The sequence below is a fragment of the Cyphomyrmex costatus genome, unplaced genomic scaffold (genome assembly GCF_001594065.2).
Source record: "Cyphomyrmex costatus isolate MS0001 unplaced genomic scaffold, Ccosl1.0 scaffold199, whole genome shotgun sequence".
NCBI lineage: Eukaryota > Metazoa > Arthropoda > Insecta > Hymenoptera > Formicidae > Cyphomyrmex > Cyphomyrmex costatus.
Genome location: NW_017276028.1, coordinates 315,136 through 334,979, shown reverse-complemented (window position 1 = coordinate 334,979; position 19,844 = coordinate 315,136). Strand labels below are relative to the sequence as shown.

The 19,844-nt window shown below is 33.9% G+C and overlaps 1 protein-coding gene across 1 annotated transcript in view; it reads right to left on the bottom strand.

The window, feature by feature from the left end:
* Positions 1-4,628, bottom strand: part of LOC108773106 (hemicentin-1) — a 55,326-nt gene extending 50,698 nt beyond the window's left edge. Inside the window, exon 1 of the mRNA XM_018538827.1 lies at positions 4,501-4,628. Within this exon, the coding sequence (XP_018394329.1) occupies positions 4,501-4,628 (128 nt within the window). The remainder of the gene's footprint in view (positions 1-4,500) is intronic.
* Positions 4,629-19,844: the final 15,216 nt, after the last annotated feature.

Genomic DNA, 19,844 nt, shown 5'->3' with positions numbered 1-19,844 from the left:
TGCGTGTAAGGAGCCGAAAAAATGCTCCATCTGGTGATTAAAGAGATCTATAACCACCAGCACCGTTCGGATCCGACGTTAAACTATAGCTAGGTTCTCTACAGTGCCGGAGAAGTAAATGTTTCCTATGTATGGAGTTTTGGTTGCAGGAGGGGTGACGTTAATACTTTAGACATGTTCTTTCATGTATGCATTTTTATTTTCATATTTTATAAAGCAAATTTTACTGCTCTTATTTTGTTTTTAGTTATAAAATTGTTCATTAGTAATTTGAAATCTAAATCTTTGGCAATATCCTGATACACGTGTAAAATTGCTATAGGTATTATTTAAACGTTTTTGTAACACTGTCGCTCGAAGAAAATTTTTTAGACACCTAAGCGCAAAAAACGACCTTTCGTTAGAACACGACGAGTCCGGAATTGTTAATAGCATTTTAATTAATTTAATGAAATTAATTAAGTGTTAATTAAGTGTTAATTAAATATTTATTAAGTGTTCATTAATTGTTTATTTAGTGTTTACTTTTGACGTATGTATGGGATTCTATAGAAATTTCTTAGAAATTTGTATATATGGAATACTCAGACCTACCCTTCTGAAATCACCGGCCCTGGTTCTCTATATAAAAGTATACCGAAGAGGGCAACGGGAAACTACTTCGATTTATTTAATTCCCAGGATATTATTATGGCGAGAAAATCATGGTCAAAGTGATCGCCAACGTTCAGGGGACCAGATAAGGCACATAAAGAAGAAAAAAACGCAAGAATTAGAAGTGCATGTTTTTAAATAAAAAAACAAAGTTTTTTCATGCATATACTCATATTGTACAGTTATAGATTAGTTGTGTTCTTTCAAATCGTTTGGAAATTGGAAATTCTTTTTATTTCTGATCAACGTACAATTTGTATGAAGTTATCGGATTCTAATAAAAAGTAATTAAATTACTTAATGTGTTAATAATAGTTAATTAAAATATGTATACACTTACCCGTACTTTAAACGAAATCAATTACGAAATTCCAATTAACAAATCGAGTACTGCCAGTATTAGGAATCGATGTAGAAAAATATTAATAATAAGAATACGTTAAATTTTTGAGAGATGTGAATAAATCACTAGTGTTGATTAACGGTATTTATATGTAATGAAGAAAAAGAAGGGAGAGGAAATAGAGAGGGAAGTGATATGTTAGTGAAAGTGGGAAAAAAAAGATTACTTTTTAATTATGGGAAGGAAAATTTCAGAAAATCGTGTTGTGTCATTTCGTAGATTTAAACCGAATTCTTGTTTTTTTTATATGAATCAATATGATATCATACGTTTATAATATGATAATTCAGTATCCAAAATTTTTATATCGTCCCAGTTAAAACAGTGGTCATCATTTATTCGAGAGGGAAATAACAGATATTGCATTGAAAGGAAGACGCGTGATTAATTTTCGTTTTGTTTGACCAACATAAAGTGACATCACATTCAGTGCAATTTATTTGATACACAACATTAGAATGATCTTTTTTTATTTTATCTTTTCCTGTTTTTATAAAATGATTTAAAGAATTCATGGGTTGATAAGTAATATTAAATTTAAATTTATGTGTTAAAGATTTGAATTTTTCAGAAACATTTTAAAAATATGGAGCTGTAAACAATCTTTTATTATTAATTAAATCAGAGATAGAAAGATCATTTTGAATTCTAATTATCAAAATTGCTTTTACTGGTCAAGGCTTTTATTCTAGTATTTATAGTGGAAAACAAAAAATCTCTTGGATAGCCATTATTTAAAAAAGTATTGATTAATGAATGAATATTATTTACATGAAATTTTTTTAAAATGTGCTAATAAGAACAGGATTCTGTCATGTTATTCGATGACAACACATCTCTTTTGTTCAATAAGATGATTAGAATTAAAATTTAAAAATCTACTTGAATTAGTAGGCTTGTTAAAATTATAAAAGATAATCTTATCATCATTAATCAATAGTTCGACATCAAGAAAACTAATTCCATCATCTTGGCACATATTCCACAGTGAACTGTATTCTTTCGTGGTACGAATTAAACGAATCAAGAATTGATTTAATATGATTGTTTTTTGCCGCTAATATGATGTCGTCAACATAACAATAATAAAATGGCATGGGGGAGAGGTTAAAGTTTTAAAAATGTCTTATTCTAAATCTTGTATTATACACAATTAGCCAAAACAGAAGATAACGGGGATCCCATGGGTAAAAATTTGTTTGTAACAAAATGTCATCGAATTTAAAATAAGTTGAATTAAAAATAATAGACACACCTTTTCGAAACTCATTAAACAGTAATGTTGTATTATTACATATTGAGTGCCATCTTCTTTTACAACTAACTTATTAGGAATATTAGTAGTAGTCGGTTTTTTGAACCGGAGACACTACCGCGTCTCCCGATTAAATAAATTAATCTTAAGTGTTTTTCGATAGTAATTGTATTAAAAAATCTACAGAAAAATCTATAAAAATATGTCAAAAAACATTGGCAACATGAAAGAACAATATAGCGTATAAATTTTAATTTAAATATTTTCGTAAAATAGAGCTGTGTAGAAATGATAACATGCTTTTGTAATTAAAAGAATATCATAAAATGCATTTTAAAGAGAGAATTTTTTAGACTTTTTAAAAATTATACAAAATGTCAAAATTCATATAATAAATCGCCACGGAGAGCCGATATGCAGAATTTAATAAAAATATTGTACAGCGGAAATATTTTTATACAAACATGAAAATAAATTTTGCATACATATCGAATGATTTAAAACTATTAAATTACTGTAATCGGAAAGACGTTATTTACATATGAAATAAATATAATAAATAGCAACAGCATAGTTGAAATCAAATGCAAAACTTACACATAGAATTCATCGTACTGGCTTAAAAGTATTTCTTTGCTTGAAATGCATGTATCGTGTACAAATAATATGCAACCAAATCTAATTAGACTAACTGTAAATACGACTTGACAGCGGTACTATTAACAATGATCATATTGCCAGCATCGTTTACGTCGTTCATTTGATCGACGACCATATTAATGGTCGGTCAATTAACATATCTCTCAGATGCAATTCACTTTGATTTAATGAACGTCGAAGGGTCCTAACTAGAATATCGGACGATTTTCCTGCATTTCTCTGATATGTCACTTTCGCGGCGCGGAATGTAAATTATGCCTGTCTTTCTGTTTGAGAGGCATTTCCATTTGCGCGAATTAAGTCCAACGCGGAACAAACGGAAGAAGTTCGTTTTCTCAGCTGACTCGAGTATATCCCGCGCATAATCAGAACCTCGTCTCAAGAAATTGATAAATTTCATTCCGAAATAATTACTGTTGCAATTACTCTTGCCAGAAATATTATTTATGCCATTCTTCGGGTACCATACACTAAATTGTTTTATTATGAAATCATTTCGTGTAATTTTATAGTTCAAAAAGTAAAGAGCGTTTAAACGCTTCATTAAACGAGTTATAATCTACATTATTTACTGTATTATCTATATTATTAATGTATATTTACACGATATATGGTACATATATATTTACAAATTTGAAAGTAATATAACTAATTTTGTCGAAAGTGTTTCAAGAAGGATATTTATTATTTATATTTTTAATTATATATTTATTATAAGAAATGAGTAAATTTATCTATATGTGAGAGAACAGTATAAAATCGTATACTAGTTTACACGTATTATTTTCTCATGCTAATAAATAAAAAGGAATATAATTTTGTGATTCTCAATTATTATTCTACGTGTGTCGTAATGCATCTCATATTCCTATAATTTGTCTTTCACATATATATCATACGTGACACTATCATTCCACATATACTGTAAGTGCTGCATAGCAATGTTAAATATGTGCAAGAGAATTGTTATGTTAGATATCTAAGTCAGTATATAAAAGCACGTTGTACATATGTACGCGTGTATAAAACTGAAGGAACTAAAATTGAACACAAAGTGAACACAGCCTTTATGTATGTAAAAGTCAAAATATATTAGTAAAATAAATACAGTGTAAAAACTTCAGATCGAATTACTTTTCTCAGGAAAAACGTCGAGGTAATAAATCATACTTTTTTCGTTATACATCAGTCCAACTAATTTTTCCTTTATTTCTTTACGTAGATAAAAAAAATTTAATTAAATCCAGTGCGATATTTCAGGAATTTTTGAAATAACCGATGCAGCAAAAATATTTAGAAATGGGAAACTTAAATCCTTTATGCTAATTTCATCTAAAGTTAGATATCAAAATGCAAAATCTGCAAATAACTCATAGCGTCAAACGTTGTTGTAATAATAATGAGCACGCGAGACTATATACGCGGTTTTGTATTCGAAAAGCAGGAACGATATTGCACGCGATCAACATAAGAAGAAAGGACCGAGCGAAAGGGAGAAAGGTAGAGAAATGAAAGAAGAAGAATTTACCTGTATATCGGTGCATCTACTTCCTCCTTATACCAAATAACTAGGTGCAGCTTGTCCCCCGAGAGTGGCGGTTTCACGTCGCATGGTAGCTGAGCAATTCCGCCTGCCACTGCTTCCGCATCTGTCATTGTCACTGTAATGACAAAGTCGGGTCGAGAGTCAGGCCAAGATCATATAACCGGAAAAACGTGGTCGGAATACACGCGAGCTGCAGAGCGCGACTAATCTGCCCCGTATTAATGGCTCGATTCGCGCCCGGTGATTTCACTCCTGCACGACGGAGTTTAATCCGTGACGACGACGGCGACATCGCGTCCTCGAGTTCACGAGATCACTCGTGCGCGATTTCCTTCTAAGCCTCGGATCTTCTCGAAAGATATCTCTGATATTTTTCCAGACTGTACTTACTCGCGATTGTCAAGGGAGCGCGTCCCGGGAGTGAACATTTCTTTTCACTTCAAATCGGCACATATCTGTACAGCAGAAATATGAGAGACGTATCTCCTTGTTTCGCTGATAAACGATTTAAAAAGACGAAACATTCTTTTGAAACATATCGACTAAAGAATTTTTTATTTCGTAACAAAAACTAAATTTTGTTATTTATCACATTGATATTTACTTTCAATAAAAGTTTTTTAATTTTAAGAAACTATTATTAGAGCAATAAACATATTTAAAAAAATTTTTATTCAAATATTTTTTCAATATTTGGATGGTGTGTAGAAATTATGAGACCATTTTAAATCACTATAATTGCATATTAAAATCTTCAAATAATATTTATTTTTAATATTTTAAATATTTATGAAGAATAATTTGGATTAAAAATCTCCTGTCTCTCTCTCTCTCTCCCTTCTGAATCTTAAAAAAAATATTACACATTTTAAATTTACTATTCACAGAAAAAGACATATTTTTATACATTTTTTTGTAGGAATTTTAGATATTTATGATAATTTTCTAAGATTATGCTTCAATATTAAAGACATTATTGCCAGAACATAAAGATTTCGCGGTCAATGTGTTTAATATTATAATTCTAACATTGATGCCCATACTGTGGTCGAACAAAAGACTATATAATTTCCGCCATATTATAGCGTCGATTATAATAACAATGGAATAATAATTTCTACGGAAATGCAGAGCGCGTTCGAGGACTGAGAAAGATAATGCAATTAAGATCATTAATCAAATGTAATTGTACCAATTAATCATGATATTTTAACAGTCAAGTTGGTTTAAGACGTGATCTGAATATATAATTTTGATCAATAATAGCAGAAAACAGATACCGTACTCGATGTAGTAACAGATTCGCTTTTGATAATCTGTAAAGTACCTATTTCGCAAGATTTTGTTTCAAATGTCAATGTATTTGCGCATATCGTTATATAATATATTAGTGTTAAACTTTAGTGTTATCTATCGTATGTTATACATCTCCTTATTTTTTTTATAGAAAAAGAACTTATACAAGATGTACACATAATATAAGATAGAAAAGAATATAAGTTTAGATGAATAGTAAATTATTATTTTATATTTTAAACAATCTTATATCAGATTTCTAAAAATGTGTACACATGCATTTCCTGTGTTGTATATATATAATAATTTTAATTTTCCAACAAATCGAATTCAAAACGTTTTGTCCTTTTGCGTATAGTACGATTATCGTTGAAATTCTGCTGAAAATGCTTAATGATCCGGATGTTCAGTAGAGCGGGCGTTCAATACCTTTTGAATAGTGACCATGGCATCTGGTTATAATTAATGCACGATCAATTAATTTCGTCCCTTGTTTTACGCCGTCAACGACAAATTTACCGGATCATCGTCGCGTGGCCAGCAAATTTACGCGTTTTATCATACGTAAAGCCGAGTGCACGCGAATCTGTTTGGAACTTCCGTAATTGGTGGCCGATATGATGTGGACGAAATCGCAGCGATAATTGGCGCTCACGAATCTCGTTGGGTGAGTATAATTACCTATTGGAATATATATATTATGGCCATAGCACAGTTTCTTCCTAAAATTGAACATGTGTGTATTTGAAGTTTAATACCCGTGTTTCGTTACGTATTCAGCGCTAAATGTTGCCACCCTTTCTGTTTTTGAGCTTTATTTATCGAACATGGAGAACGCATTAAACGCACATATCGGAACGAGTATAAAATGAGGGCCACATCGGGCGACTGCTAATGCGCGGTGCATTTAGGTCACACTTTCATTTGTTTTTTTAACTTGGTATCAAATTACATTATTTGCTGTGTGTGTGTGTAATAAACAATGTAATTTGATACTAAACGTTGATAAAATCTAATAACAAAAAGATAAACTTATTAAAGTTTTTATGCCTTCGACATAATAAAAAACACAATGACATATACAATAGATGTAATATATGTGTGTTATTATTTCGAAAGTATGAAAATTTGATAAGTTTATATATATTTTTTTGTCATTAGATTTTAATGTATTCAATTATGACACATTAAAATATGGTATGATATAAATTACAAATTAAAGATAGATTTCCATTTCTATAGGAAAAGGAAAAAGTTGACAAATTTATACGCGAAATTGAAAATTACTGAATTATTCCAGCTCTTAAAATATTCAGTCAGTTTGCCAAGCGGATTCTTTCTGTTTTCTCTCTATATTATTGTATATTCAAAGCTAGATTTTTTAAATGTAATATCCTGATATCCAGGACGAAATTTCGAGGCAACAGCATCGACGGACTATATTTATTACAAAGCTGAGCCAAAAGCTCGCAGAATCGCGATCTCCATTTTAAATGTAATCCCGCAAAAGTGTACGACTGCGGCTGCGTGGTATCGATAATGGTAACTGTAATCAAGCCAGAAGATGAAATTTGACCGATCAATTTTGAGGACGGCTGTATAATAAAATCGATGCTGCGGCCGCGCGCGGCTGTGGTGTGCTCGCGACATTTCCGACACCGGAGATACTCTTTTAATTGAATTTTTATCCTTTTTTCCTGCAAGCTCGATAGCGCGGGGACGCGGTCGCATTTGAATATATAATTGGCAGCTTTTTTTTGCCGCTTGCCCGTTTGATCTGACTATATCCTCGCTTTAGGTCTTACGCTTGTGTATTTCCTTCCAACCAGTCGACCAATAAAATATGATTTAATTCCGATTTAAAATGAGAAAAGCGAAGCACACGAATATAAAATCGCTGTGAAACATTAATGAAAATTTTGATATTGATATGCACTCTCGTCGCTTCTTTAATTTGTTTACCTTTGTTTCTCTTTGTAAGTATTAAACATATAAAATAAACGTATACCAATCTCTATACCTCCGAATAAAATATATTTCAAAACAATTTTCTTTATATTTTATAAAATTGTTTGAGAAAATTATAATTAATATATTGTACAACATAAAGTTATTTCATTAAATAATTTTGTTAACATAATTATTCAGGGAAATACCGTCCGAGGACAAATAATTTAAAACAAATTTATATATATAATATAAATATATTGTTAAATGTTGAAAATTGAAATGACTCGAAAATAAACATAAAAATAACATATTTTAGATCAATGTGTTTTGTTAATCTTGATGATATAATTATTTATAATTACAATTGCTCTATATTAAAAATTTTATTTAAAAATATTATTCAAAATTCGCAAGATATTAATAAATTTTAGCCGCGAAAATTCTTGATATCATTATAAATACTATAAAAATAAGAATTCAAATACAAAGTGAACAGATTTAATATATATAAATATGTTATCAATATACGTATATATCATTGCTAGAATAAAAGTATATAATGTCACGGAATATAAGAGCCACAAGATTAATCTCTCTTTTAAAAAAAAGTCGTCAATTCGCAGAATATTGGGAATTACTGCAAAATATTTTGCCTCGTCGCGAATTTTCTGCGACACACGAGTTCCAAATTGGAGCACGGTCCTTTTCTATACGCTCGGCGAGTAGGAATGTTTCATTCCCCTGAATATGGGAAACGCGACGAGATGATGCAACTTTCGCAGAGGCTTTTACCGCGCCGCAAACAACCGTTTTCATTTAGCTTTCCCGTGACGCTAAGTGAATTTTGCCGGACGCCTTTCTTCCGTTCTCTTCATACGTATGTTCGAGCTCGTGATTCCGGTTGAATTTAATCCCTGCTTTTCATGAAATCCGGCCGATCCGACGCGTTTGCGAAAAAAAAAAAGAAGATAAAAAAAGCGCGCGCGCGTGCGTGTATCGTCGCGGTCGCGTAATTCCAAAGGAAAAACCAGACGTTAATTATTGCTATCGGCGGAAAAATATTTTCCCGCGGTTATTTCCGTGGCAATAATAGAACGCTTTCGCGCGTTATTAGAGCTACTGTGTAGGTGGTGGGGGAAAGGGCGTATACTTGGTGAAGAGTTTGTTGCAAGTACACGTGTGGATAGATGTGATGTAAACGCTGAGTGTACTCGATGGTTTTGCGTGCCCTGTAAAGCAAGTTCAACATCGCCACAAGCAATGTTTGACCGAAAATATAATGCGTGTACCGGATTTCCGCAAAATTCTGCTATACACAGAAATTTTCGTCTTTAGATACACGTTACAGACTATATGATGCAACAAGATCTTCTGATTAAAGTGATCAGTTTAAATCAATTCTTCCTTGCAGAAATTAAAAATTTCATTTTATTCAAGGTTAGAAAAAAAAAGGATATAATTATTAATAATAATTCGTTGAGAAAAAGTGAAGATTTTAAGATCTGCTATAAATTAAGGTATATAAAAAAACTCCTCGAGGTATATAAAAAAAAAACATCGAGTTTATACTCGTTATTATAATAAACGCATTTAAATCTCCTTCATGATAAGATTTTTATCCGCATGTAGCTATTACTTCGCGCACTCACGATCCCAACTATTCTTTTATCATGAATTTCGCCATTTTCATTTGCCGCTTTTCGCCTCAGCTGAAAAGAATCCTTCTGCGCGCATGGCGCGCCGTTACACAACTCGATATGCACTCCAATTACAAAACGCGGTGCATTTCGCAACTCGGGTTGCAGCACGATAAAGAGAGCAAGGGGGTGACTGCTGATACAATCGGCCACCCTTCCGTCTCCACCGGTCCCCGTTTTATCTCGCGCAAAATAGTCTCATTGTCTCTCACATCCCCGACATTCTCCTTTCCAGACGCGTGCATATGTCGGTTGTGTCGGAAAATGAAAAAAAAAAAAACTCATGCCTAACTTCCCAGCCCTTTTCACTCGCAGCTCACCCCCTCCGAAAGTTTCTTCGAGCGCGATGCAGCAGCGTGCCATATGTCATTAACGGACTGGCATTCATCGTCGTTGCCCCAGGTGTGTTCGTTCTCTCTGTTGCACTGTGCATCGCACTCCACGGGGGTCACTTCGTCACCTCGTTATCCACTTAACACCGCATTTGCTTTTCCTTTCTTTCCTTTCTTCTCACGTATCTTTACAACGGGCACTTGGCTCGTCTCGTTCCTCGTTAATACACGTAATTACTATAATTACGTAACACGGAATGACCCGCGTAATGCGACGTCAGAACGAGATGGCTACATTTACAGATGAAGAACGTGCGATGAGATTGCGCGTTGAAACGACCGTCTGGAGATCTACAGTGAATCCGCATTAGTTGTATCATTAGAAGCGGATTGAACCCTTCTCTTCGAGAGAGAGAGAGCAATCTGCATTTATCTCCGCTCAGAGTGCCGCGTTATCACTCGATAGATACGAATGCGATCGAAGGCAGTATATTCAAACATTTAAATCTTTTGTTTTAGTATTTAAATGTTTGAAAAATATTTTTTAAATAAATAAAAATAAATGTCTTTGTAATCTATATATATATATCTTTAGAAAAATGCCAAAATCAATACGGTAATACGATATCGTAGTCTTATACGATAACATGGAACTATCAGCACTGCGCTATCTCAGATATAATTGAATAAAATTGAGAATCGTAGTCTCTCATTTTGACGTGATGGTATTCATGAGCTGTAATAGAATATAATGAACGGTATACGTGTCGCCTAAGATCTCGCGAATACCTACACTAACGAAAGGGTTAAGCCGGTCTCAGGAAGCGCTCTCTGTGTATCAAGAGTCACTGATGGTTAATGTAATACGAACGTAACACCCTTCTCCGTACACATACCACGTTATACGTTATCCGTAGAAATCTACGCGCTGATTATAGCAAACGTGCAAGCACGTGCGTGCGTGAGTGCATAAGTACGTGCGTATGTGCGTGCGTATGTGCGTGCGAGCGTGCATACGCACCCTTAGTCGCTGTCAGACCCTCCAGGCGCAGCCGGAGAAACAGGCAGTGCCGTCGAGAGATACGTGAAACTCGGCGGTGTGAGGAGAGAAATGAATTCATATTTACGGAAGCTGCATGCATATGCGGAGCTTTAAGGCAGCTTCGTGTAACACGAGATGTTCCATTCAGCCCACGATTCCGTCGTGAATTATGCCGGCGAATAAAGAACGAGATATTCGCAATCGGCTCGTTTCCGTTTTCACGATTGATGATGCTCCGATACGTCGATCTCGGTTGCGTATCGCGCGCTCGCCCGCTCGACCGCGTATTCCTCGAAAAATAACGGGCCACGGGTTTTGCATTGTCTTCGACTTTTGGAATCGCTATCAGCTAAATTCGGAATGCGGAGTGCTTCAGATAAATATATATACGTGATAACGCGAAACTCTGTGTATCGAACTTTAACTTTATGACTTCTGAAGTTCGATTGAACGCTATCGTTGTTACAACATTTAAATTTTAACAGCGTATATTTTAAAGTCTTGGTGTAGGGTTGAAATTTTTATCGCAAACATTGTAAATTTTGTGAGAGAACTTAAGTAACGAAAAATAACAAGTGAAAGAGAAGTGCTGTTTATTTATGTTGAATAACAATCACAGCTATGGGAAAAGATAAACCAGAAATACGATATAAAAACTACCCCTTTTAGGGTAATTTAATCAGTTTCCTTGGAGTAATAGAAAGGTTAAAGTAACTAAAATTTGCAAATTGAAGGGGTTAATTAAGCGAGAGGGGAGTAAGTGGTTATTGCTTCTGGGCTTCCTTTCAAACTTTCATGTCGAGCGGAAGAAATATCTATTATATTTCGTCGTAAGCGCGTATGTGCATAATTAATGCAAACGAGGATCCTCCCTTATCAGGATTCCACGCACGACTCGGTCCTAATTAATATTAAGGCCGCTGGAGAGGCCAGGACGAAGGGCTTTTTCGGCCGTAGTCTACCTATATCAGCGGTAAAATGCAGTGCACCGATCGTGCAAGACAACGAAGGATTACTCATTGCGTTATTACGACTGCCTCCTTTTAATACGAAGTTTAAAGAAACATTGCCGAGCGAAAGATAAAATCGGGAAACTTTTTTATAAAAGCGCTCCCAGAAAAATTATAGAATGTGATTCAACGCAATTAAGAAATCATTAATTGGGGGTAATATTTGAATTATCCTCTGATGTGAAGACTTCAAGAATGAACTTTGTTTCTGAGATCGACTTTATTTTTAAAATAAAATTATTAAAAATAACATACCTATCCACCATTGATCGTTTTATCTCTTTAAGGCTGGGTTGTTTCACCTTTCGGTAAGCTTCAGCTCACTGTTTTACTCTCTTAGCATTCCTTTTCATATATAATGTGTATAAATTATTCTTGTTAATCATTCGGTGAACGACAAGGATAAAAGATACAGACTTATATAATACATCATGTGCATCATCCTTGAGAAACGAAATATACCCGTATTCTTTTATTCTCTTACTTTTTTGTTGTTTTGTTTAGTCAATAGGTAAATTATCACATAGTTCATCCAAAGATAAAACAACCGACCCTAAATAAGCTATGTAGTCGATGTTATTTATATTTATACATATTATATACAGAATATTCCATTTTTTATAGTTCCAGGCTATAGATATATAAGCTCCAGACTTATACCATTATATACAAAAAAATGTTTCAGATGGAAATGGTTTTGAAGGGAACAAATTTTGGTCATGTTTTTTCTAGGTGGAAGTGCCCAAAATTTAAAGATTATTTCCACTTTTTAAAATAGAATTATATGACTTCTTTTACATAATATAATTCCTCTAATTATCTTGCATATATTCACTTATTAAAATAGAGACATTAAAAACCGTAACTTACGAGATAATTTTATACATATTATGCTTTTATATTAACGAAATATTAAATATCTCGTAAACTATTGGTTTTTGATATACCTTAATATATTGTATTCATATGCAGTATAAAGAAATCATGTTATATAAAAAAAATTATACAATTTCATTTAAAAAAAGATGACTTTCATATTATTTTAGCGTTCTATCTAAAAAGAAAACCGACCCCCTCAAAATCGTTCCACTTTTATCTGAAACATTTGTTTGTAACTAACATGTTTTGCAAAATATTTGCCTGGGGTAATTAAAATGGGATATTCTGTATATATTGCACAAGATATGAGTTTTATCCCAACAAAAAAATGTCGGTCCATTGAAAAGCAAAGGACAGATTTCATTACACAAAATTAATTGTAAATATAACAGAGTTATTGCAAAATAATAAAACAACGGATTTCATTTATTAATACTTATAAAAAGGGCAGTTTTATGGTAAACTCGAGATATTCCAAATTGTTTATGAAATAATAAAAAAATGATATAAAGTGTAATATATAAATTACGTACTATGTTGTAATTTCATCAATTGTTTACAATTGTTTTATAGAGATTATCAGTAATAAAATTAATACATTTTAATAACTGCATTTCTTATGGTAATGAACCAATATTCGCATAATCTACACCCTTTAGTCTTTTTTTACATTTTTTTCCTATTACACGTAATCTGTAACAAAACTAATACAAAATAAATTGTAATCAATTTATGCACTATAATTAATAATAATTTACGTAATTTATAAATGTTCGTCTGTGCATGTACATACGTGTAAAAAGCAATTCTCTCAAATTAATTTTGGCAAGCAAGCTTGCACGCCGTGATATATGATCCGTTAATTACCATGTATGATCAAGTAACTTCGTTTACTACAATCTTTGCCACTAGGTACATCCTTCTTACACATGCAGAATTAATCTTGACTTAGTGGTGAGATTATAAGATTTGTCGTCGTGATAAACTAGTTACTCTCGATGAAGAGCCGAAACGTTGAAATCAGGCATTGTGTGTGGTGTCTCTCGCACGTAGCTGCGATCGGGAGAAAGGAGTAAAGTAAGGATAGGATGGAGACTTCAGAAATCTCTCGTAGCTACGTGTGTGAATGCCGCATAACTGCTTCACTCTCGTGCGAAAACGCGCGCGTGAAACAGAAAGACGACTGACGTCCTACTGAAATATTATCCTCGTAAAAGAGACAATGCGCCGCCCCACTGCTCGAGAGGTAATCCGGGAATGTCTTGTGTATTTCAGCACGACGACGACGACATTGGCGACTAGATAAACGACGTTACCTAACAGGGTCGGTTCGAGATACTCAAGAACCCCACGCGGAACGAGATTTGGCGTTGCCGCATATAAATCTATGTAGATTATGAATTTAACACAAGCAAGTCTCATACCAAATGCGTAATGGTTTATGTTTTCTGTTGTGGAACATTATTGTAATTCGAATTGTTGCAATTTAATTTTGAGAAAAAATAATCGTCTTTATATTCTCGCCTTACTAAAAATTTCTAAAAATGATCAAGTTTTATAATACATTAATTATTTCAATTATTTCAAATAATTCAAGTATCATAGATTATTTATTTTTCACGAAGAGAACATTACAAAAACGTATCAGATTCATATATCGCAATAATAGCTGCAGACGGTTCGGCGGCTTTTATTTAAAGTAACATGAGAAAGTAATCAGTATGAAAACCAGATACTATGAAATCTGAGAATGATGCTGGTGTTGTGATCAAGAAATTTATTAAAAAACCATAGGATCTTCTATAGTTTTAAATTTCATTCAATGATTATAATACGTTGATTAATAAATATTTAAAATAGAGCTTTGATACGCGTTTATCTGTATATATAGAATCTCGATTTAATAACTAAAACAGGCGTTTAAGGTAGGCTTCCATTACAATACCTTACTGATGAGTCCAGTATTGGAAACCGGGACGAAACGCCAACATTACGTGATATTCTTCGCAATATATTAGAATAAATAAAATTAAAGATTTTAATGAATCTATGGCTCGTAGCCCTGTTCTCTCATTAGATTTAAAATAGAGTTGAGGTATCCATTTATTATAATAAATTAATATTTAAAATAATAAATAATGAATATTTTAATTTGTGACATTTTATACTTTATTGTATGACGAATATTACTACAGTCATGTGGACACACCGAACTAATATTATTGTTAATCAATTTGTTTCACTTGATGGCCGTTTGGTGAGTTTGCTTTTAGAATTTTGACATGTGTTTTTTAAGATTTATAAAGAAAGTTTTTTACCATCTCTTTTCAGAGATATTGTTATACATATGATTTTTCAATCGTTTGTAATCAATGTTAATTTGCTATATGGAGACTCACAAGGCTAATAGAATTTGTATAAGCGATCTTCAGTAACTGTTTTGACTGCTGTTTAATATGACTGAGGAGGGCTCAATCCAAGAGCCGAAACTTGTAACGAGAAACTTATTTATATATATTTTATATTCTTTAAATATATCTACATTTAGTAGTTTTTAAGTAATGTTTTTGAGTGTCAAGTTAATTATCGAAAGAAGTTATTATACGTTTTATATTTTAAAGTTTTGATTCTTATATCGCCCTTGTGTCCTTGTTGTTTATAAATAATAAAGTTATAAATTATTATAATAAATATAAAAAATAAAGTTAAGTCAATCAATTTATTGTAATTTAATAAATATATATTATAATTTATTATAACAAATTGATATTTGAAATAATAAATAATGAAGTAATCAATCAGGTAATACTGCAATAGATTGAAAATCTGAAATTTTTTACAACCTGATATGTTAAGATAGAGAATGACATAAATATAAAAAATCTTCCTTTCTCTATAATGCAATACATATATATATTTGCAATAAATATTAACCTACAGTTAAATACAATCTATAGTTTTCTATTTTTAAAATTACATACCTTGCCATTTAAAAAGAAAAAGACATCAAAGAGCATGACATATATTATTAGCAATATTTTTTAGAGCGCACAATCCGAAGATTTCGAACGTTTTGGGCCTGACAGAACGGCAGACGTGTTTGCGTTCGTGTACCGAACCCCGTTATTCAATATGCAGAGAAATGGGTACCTGGCACAACAATTATGTGGGCTCCTTTTTTGTGAGACGGCCACGTGCACGTTTTACAGCGAGGGGAGCAAAATCACACTTACAGTGTATGTTTACGGCCCACATGGCATCCGCTGCGCAAAACTTTTTGCTCGGTTTAACACTCTTGAACGGCATCGCAATTCGTGCTGGTAATTTGCGGTTGCTTCATTCATTCATCCCTCGCGTTTTTTTAGTATGCGCTAAGTTTGTACAGTTTATCTCAATGTTTAGTCAGCAACGAACTGAATAAGCACACACTTTTACAAGGGAATTGGAATTGTCTCTCACTGAGTTTGATGGGGTTTGGATATGTTTTGTTAAACATCAAAAATATTAGACTTACATTCTTTATTTGTTTATTTTAAGATTTAGAGGTTGAGAAATAACCTCTAAAAATGGATTTTTTTTTATTTTCGGCAAATATTTTCAAAACTAGATTTATACGAAAAAAAATATTTTATATTTGATGGTATTTTGTATTTCTAATAATAGTTTTTACATTTTTTTCAAAAACATCGAGGATAAAAAACATTCGTTATTTTTGACGGATCGTTTCGAACTCCTAAGTCTTGAGATAAGCAGATAAAAAAATACCGGTCTAATATTTTTTTATGCTCTACGATATATTCAAAACTCATCAAAATAATGCACTGAAAAAAATATCAAATTTTATATAATATTTGAATAGTTTTTAGTGAATATTTATCTACTTTACGTGAACATTAATATATTTGATACAAAAATGTTTATTTCATTTAACTATCATTTTTTTATTGAATATTTATTTACTGTAAGTAAATGTTTACTTAGTATTATTTAAAGAAAAAAGTATTATTTAATTTTTTTTAACGTGGGAAACCGTTTTGACAGTTGCTTTGTTAAACTTATATTTTATTTCGTTTTCCTTTGTATATGTTTGTGACATAATTTCAATTCCTTTCATTAAACATTTTTTTCTTAAATTCGATCAATACTAACAATTAGTTTTATCTTTTACACGATATTGAGACTGCTATTAATGGCAATATTTTAAATAAAATATTTAATTCAAGTAAGAAAGGAACAAATAAAACAAAAAGACGCACAAGTTTGTTCAGTCGCGACGAGAGTAGCAGTTTCCTAAAGTTCTAGCAATAGACGAAAGTTACGGGAACGCGCGTATTGCAAGAAAGGGGCAAGACAGCGAACGAGCGAGCGAGCGCGAAGAGAGACAGAAAGGACGTGGCATCAAAGCGCGTGAGACAGGCCAAACCAGTTGTTATATCCTCGAGGAGTATTCGAATTCCGACATGAAAAGAGAAGCCCGCAGTGTTAACGAGGATCCACGTGGAAACGCCTCAGGAACGAGAAGCAGCAGAGTCGGGGAGAGAGAGAGAGAGAGAGAGAGAGGAGAGGAACTTTATATACGCACGCTCTGGCGATGCGAACGAAAGGGAGAAAGAAAGGGGTAAGCGGGGTGGAAAAGGGGCCAAATAGAGAGCGGCGGGGAGGGAATTGTAGGGCGCGAGTTGTTCCTCGTGAGCACTCACGACCCTCCGACTCCACTCGCTCACCTCGCTCTCCTTCTTTCATCTGTCTCGCGCTGAGCGCTTGGGAAGCTGATCCCAATTAAAGCGAGTAGATATGCTACCGCGACGGTTCAAGGAGACCAGAGCAGAATTCATCGTCTCAGTAGCGGTGAAAAGGAAAGACAGAGAGAGAGAGAGAGAGAGAGAGAGAGGGAGAGAAAGACGCCGAGGTAATACTGCCGCAGGATGCGATCCTCCGCGGCGGTGGCGGAAACGGAGGCTCGGTTATGGCCGATGAGGGGCTAGATGGGTCCCGCGATAAATTGAGGAGGGACCTCGCCACCACCGGAATTGATCCTCCAAGGGCGGAATCTCGAGTACTTCCTTCAGAGAGCCCGGTCGTTTGTTTGTTTACCCGCGCGTAACGGTGGGATCGATCGATAAGACGATTGTGTTCAGAGGAACCGATCGCGATCTTGCTCGATCGCTTGCGGAAATTCCATCCTTTGTGATTTATATCCGATACGTTGGAGTCGGTTGGTCGTGATGCGTGCCGGTCGTTCGTAAGTTATCGATTCTATTTAATTTATGTGAATGGGCGAGCCCTTTTGTACGTTTTGAATGTAATAGCTATGTCGGACAAATGGAATATTTATGCAGGGTACATCAGAGGCTTCAAATACCTTTCCTAGTCAGTTCTTCTGTATGATTTTATACGATATATCTAACGTTGATACCCTTTTGATAAAAACTTTGCACAAAGTCACCGTACATGTTGCAAGTTTGTAATGTATATTTAACATTAAGTATTTTTAGCATCATGCACATTAAATTTTTATTAAAATAAAATCAACATTAACCCTCAACTGCAGTAACGGATTATTTGGAAGTGAGAATCCTGGACACGTTATACAATCTGTATAATTGATGTGAGTTGTACTGTGTTCCAAACTGTAGGCAAAAAATTTTGAATCTTCTTCTATTGTTCGCCGTAAAGCGAGTAAGATTCATTTACACACACATTCTGTATCTTGAACATCTTGCAGGATGCTTTAGAATTTAGTATATAGTTGGGAATTAAATAAAAAATGAAAATTTCTATGATAAGCAAATTTTCTGATAAATTGTAAAACAAAGATCGAGTAATTATGATAATAAATTTAAAGAGAAATGTGTAATAATTTATACAGATTTCAATAATTCGGTAATGTATTTTACAACTAAAAAACAAGATTATCTATAGACCATGCAAAGCGCAATATGGGTATTATTTAACGGTTTAGTTATAACGAAACTGTTACAAAAATTCACCTTTTCATGACTTTTTTTTAAATAAAGCACGAATATATACTTTTGATCGAATCCATAACTATGATTCGCATTCAACCACTGTTACAATATGCTTGACAACATTGTTCGCGGGACGATTTATCTGTAGCGCCAGCCAACGCGGTGTATGCAGGAGAGGTGCGTATGCGCATAAAAATTTCCGAACGACTGCTATCGCTGTTATTAACGAAACCCAACAACAGTCGTAACAAAGAGGAAAAACGACAGGAAAGACAATCATGGGGGAGAGATTCGCGCGCTTCAATGGTGACAAAGAGGGTGTTGCACGAGAGGGTGAAGGAGGGAAGAGCGATGGGAAGAGAATGGAGAGGAAACGTGCGGCACGTGGTGGTAGCGAAACGATATGCAGGGAGTCATACATTAATTACTCGGATGTTATATGCATGTTGATGAGATACATATGTATGAGCACTCGTAAGTAAGTTGCGCCGGGAGGGAATACACGAGTATCGAGGCACCCGGCGCGACGCTCAGTGCACGTCCTCCTCCGAACAAGTGCATCGTATTGTCCTGGCGCCGCGTCTGGTCTGGATGCAGTCGGGGAAATTGCGCTCGCGGCGCATTAAATTAAAACCTTGAAACAGGGCGAGACGTCGGAATTGTCGCGGGCATTCACGCGGATGTATATACAAGTATATTGGGAAAAATCGTAACGCACAAGTCCATGGAAGGCATTGAAATAACCGCCATTTTGCTCCTAAGTACGTACGTGATTAAACCCAAAATGGCCGTCGTAAAGTGTAAAGTCAATGTTACTTCTTTGAGTTAAAAAGTTCAAAACTTTTATGTCAACTTTGGAGAGATGCGACAAGAAGAGAAAGAATTAATAAAGAAAGAGGAATACAAAATTATCTTACCCCTCCGTCAATTTTGTGAAATTTTCGCGCTTTGTTTGCGCAATCTGGATCTTCGAACTTCTCTCTCTCAGAGATTTTTATATTGTTCTAAATCGTATAAAAATTTGAAAAAATTCATATGTACTTGTGGAAGCTTTAAGGGGATGCTGGAATTTCCTGTAATACCGACAAAATTCGCATTTCGTACTTTTCCATTTTCTTCGTTTTCCTTATATTCAGAATAAAAATTTCTCC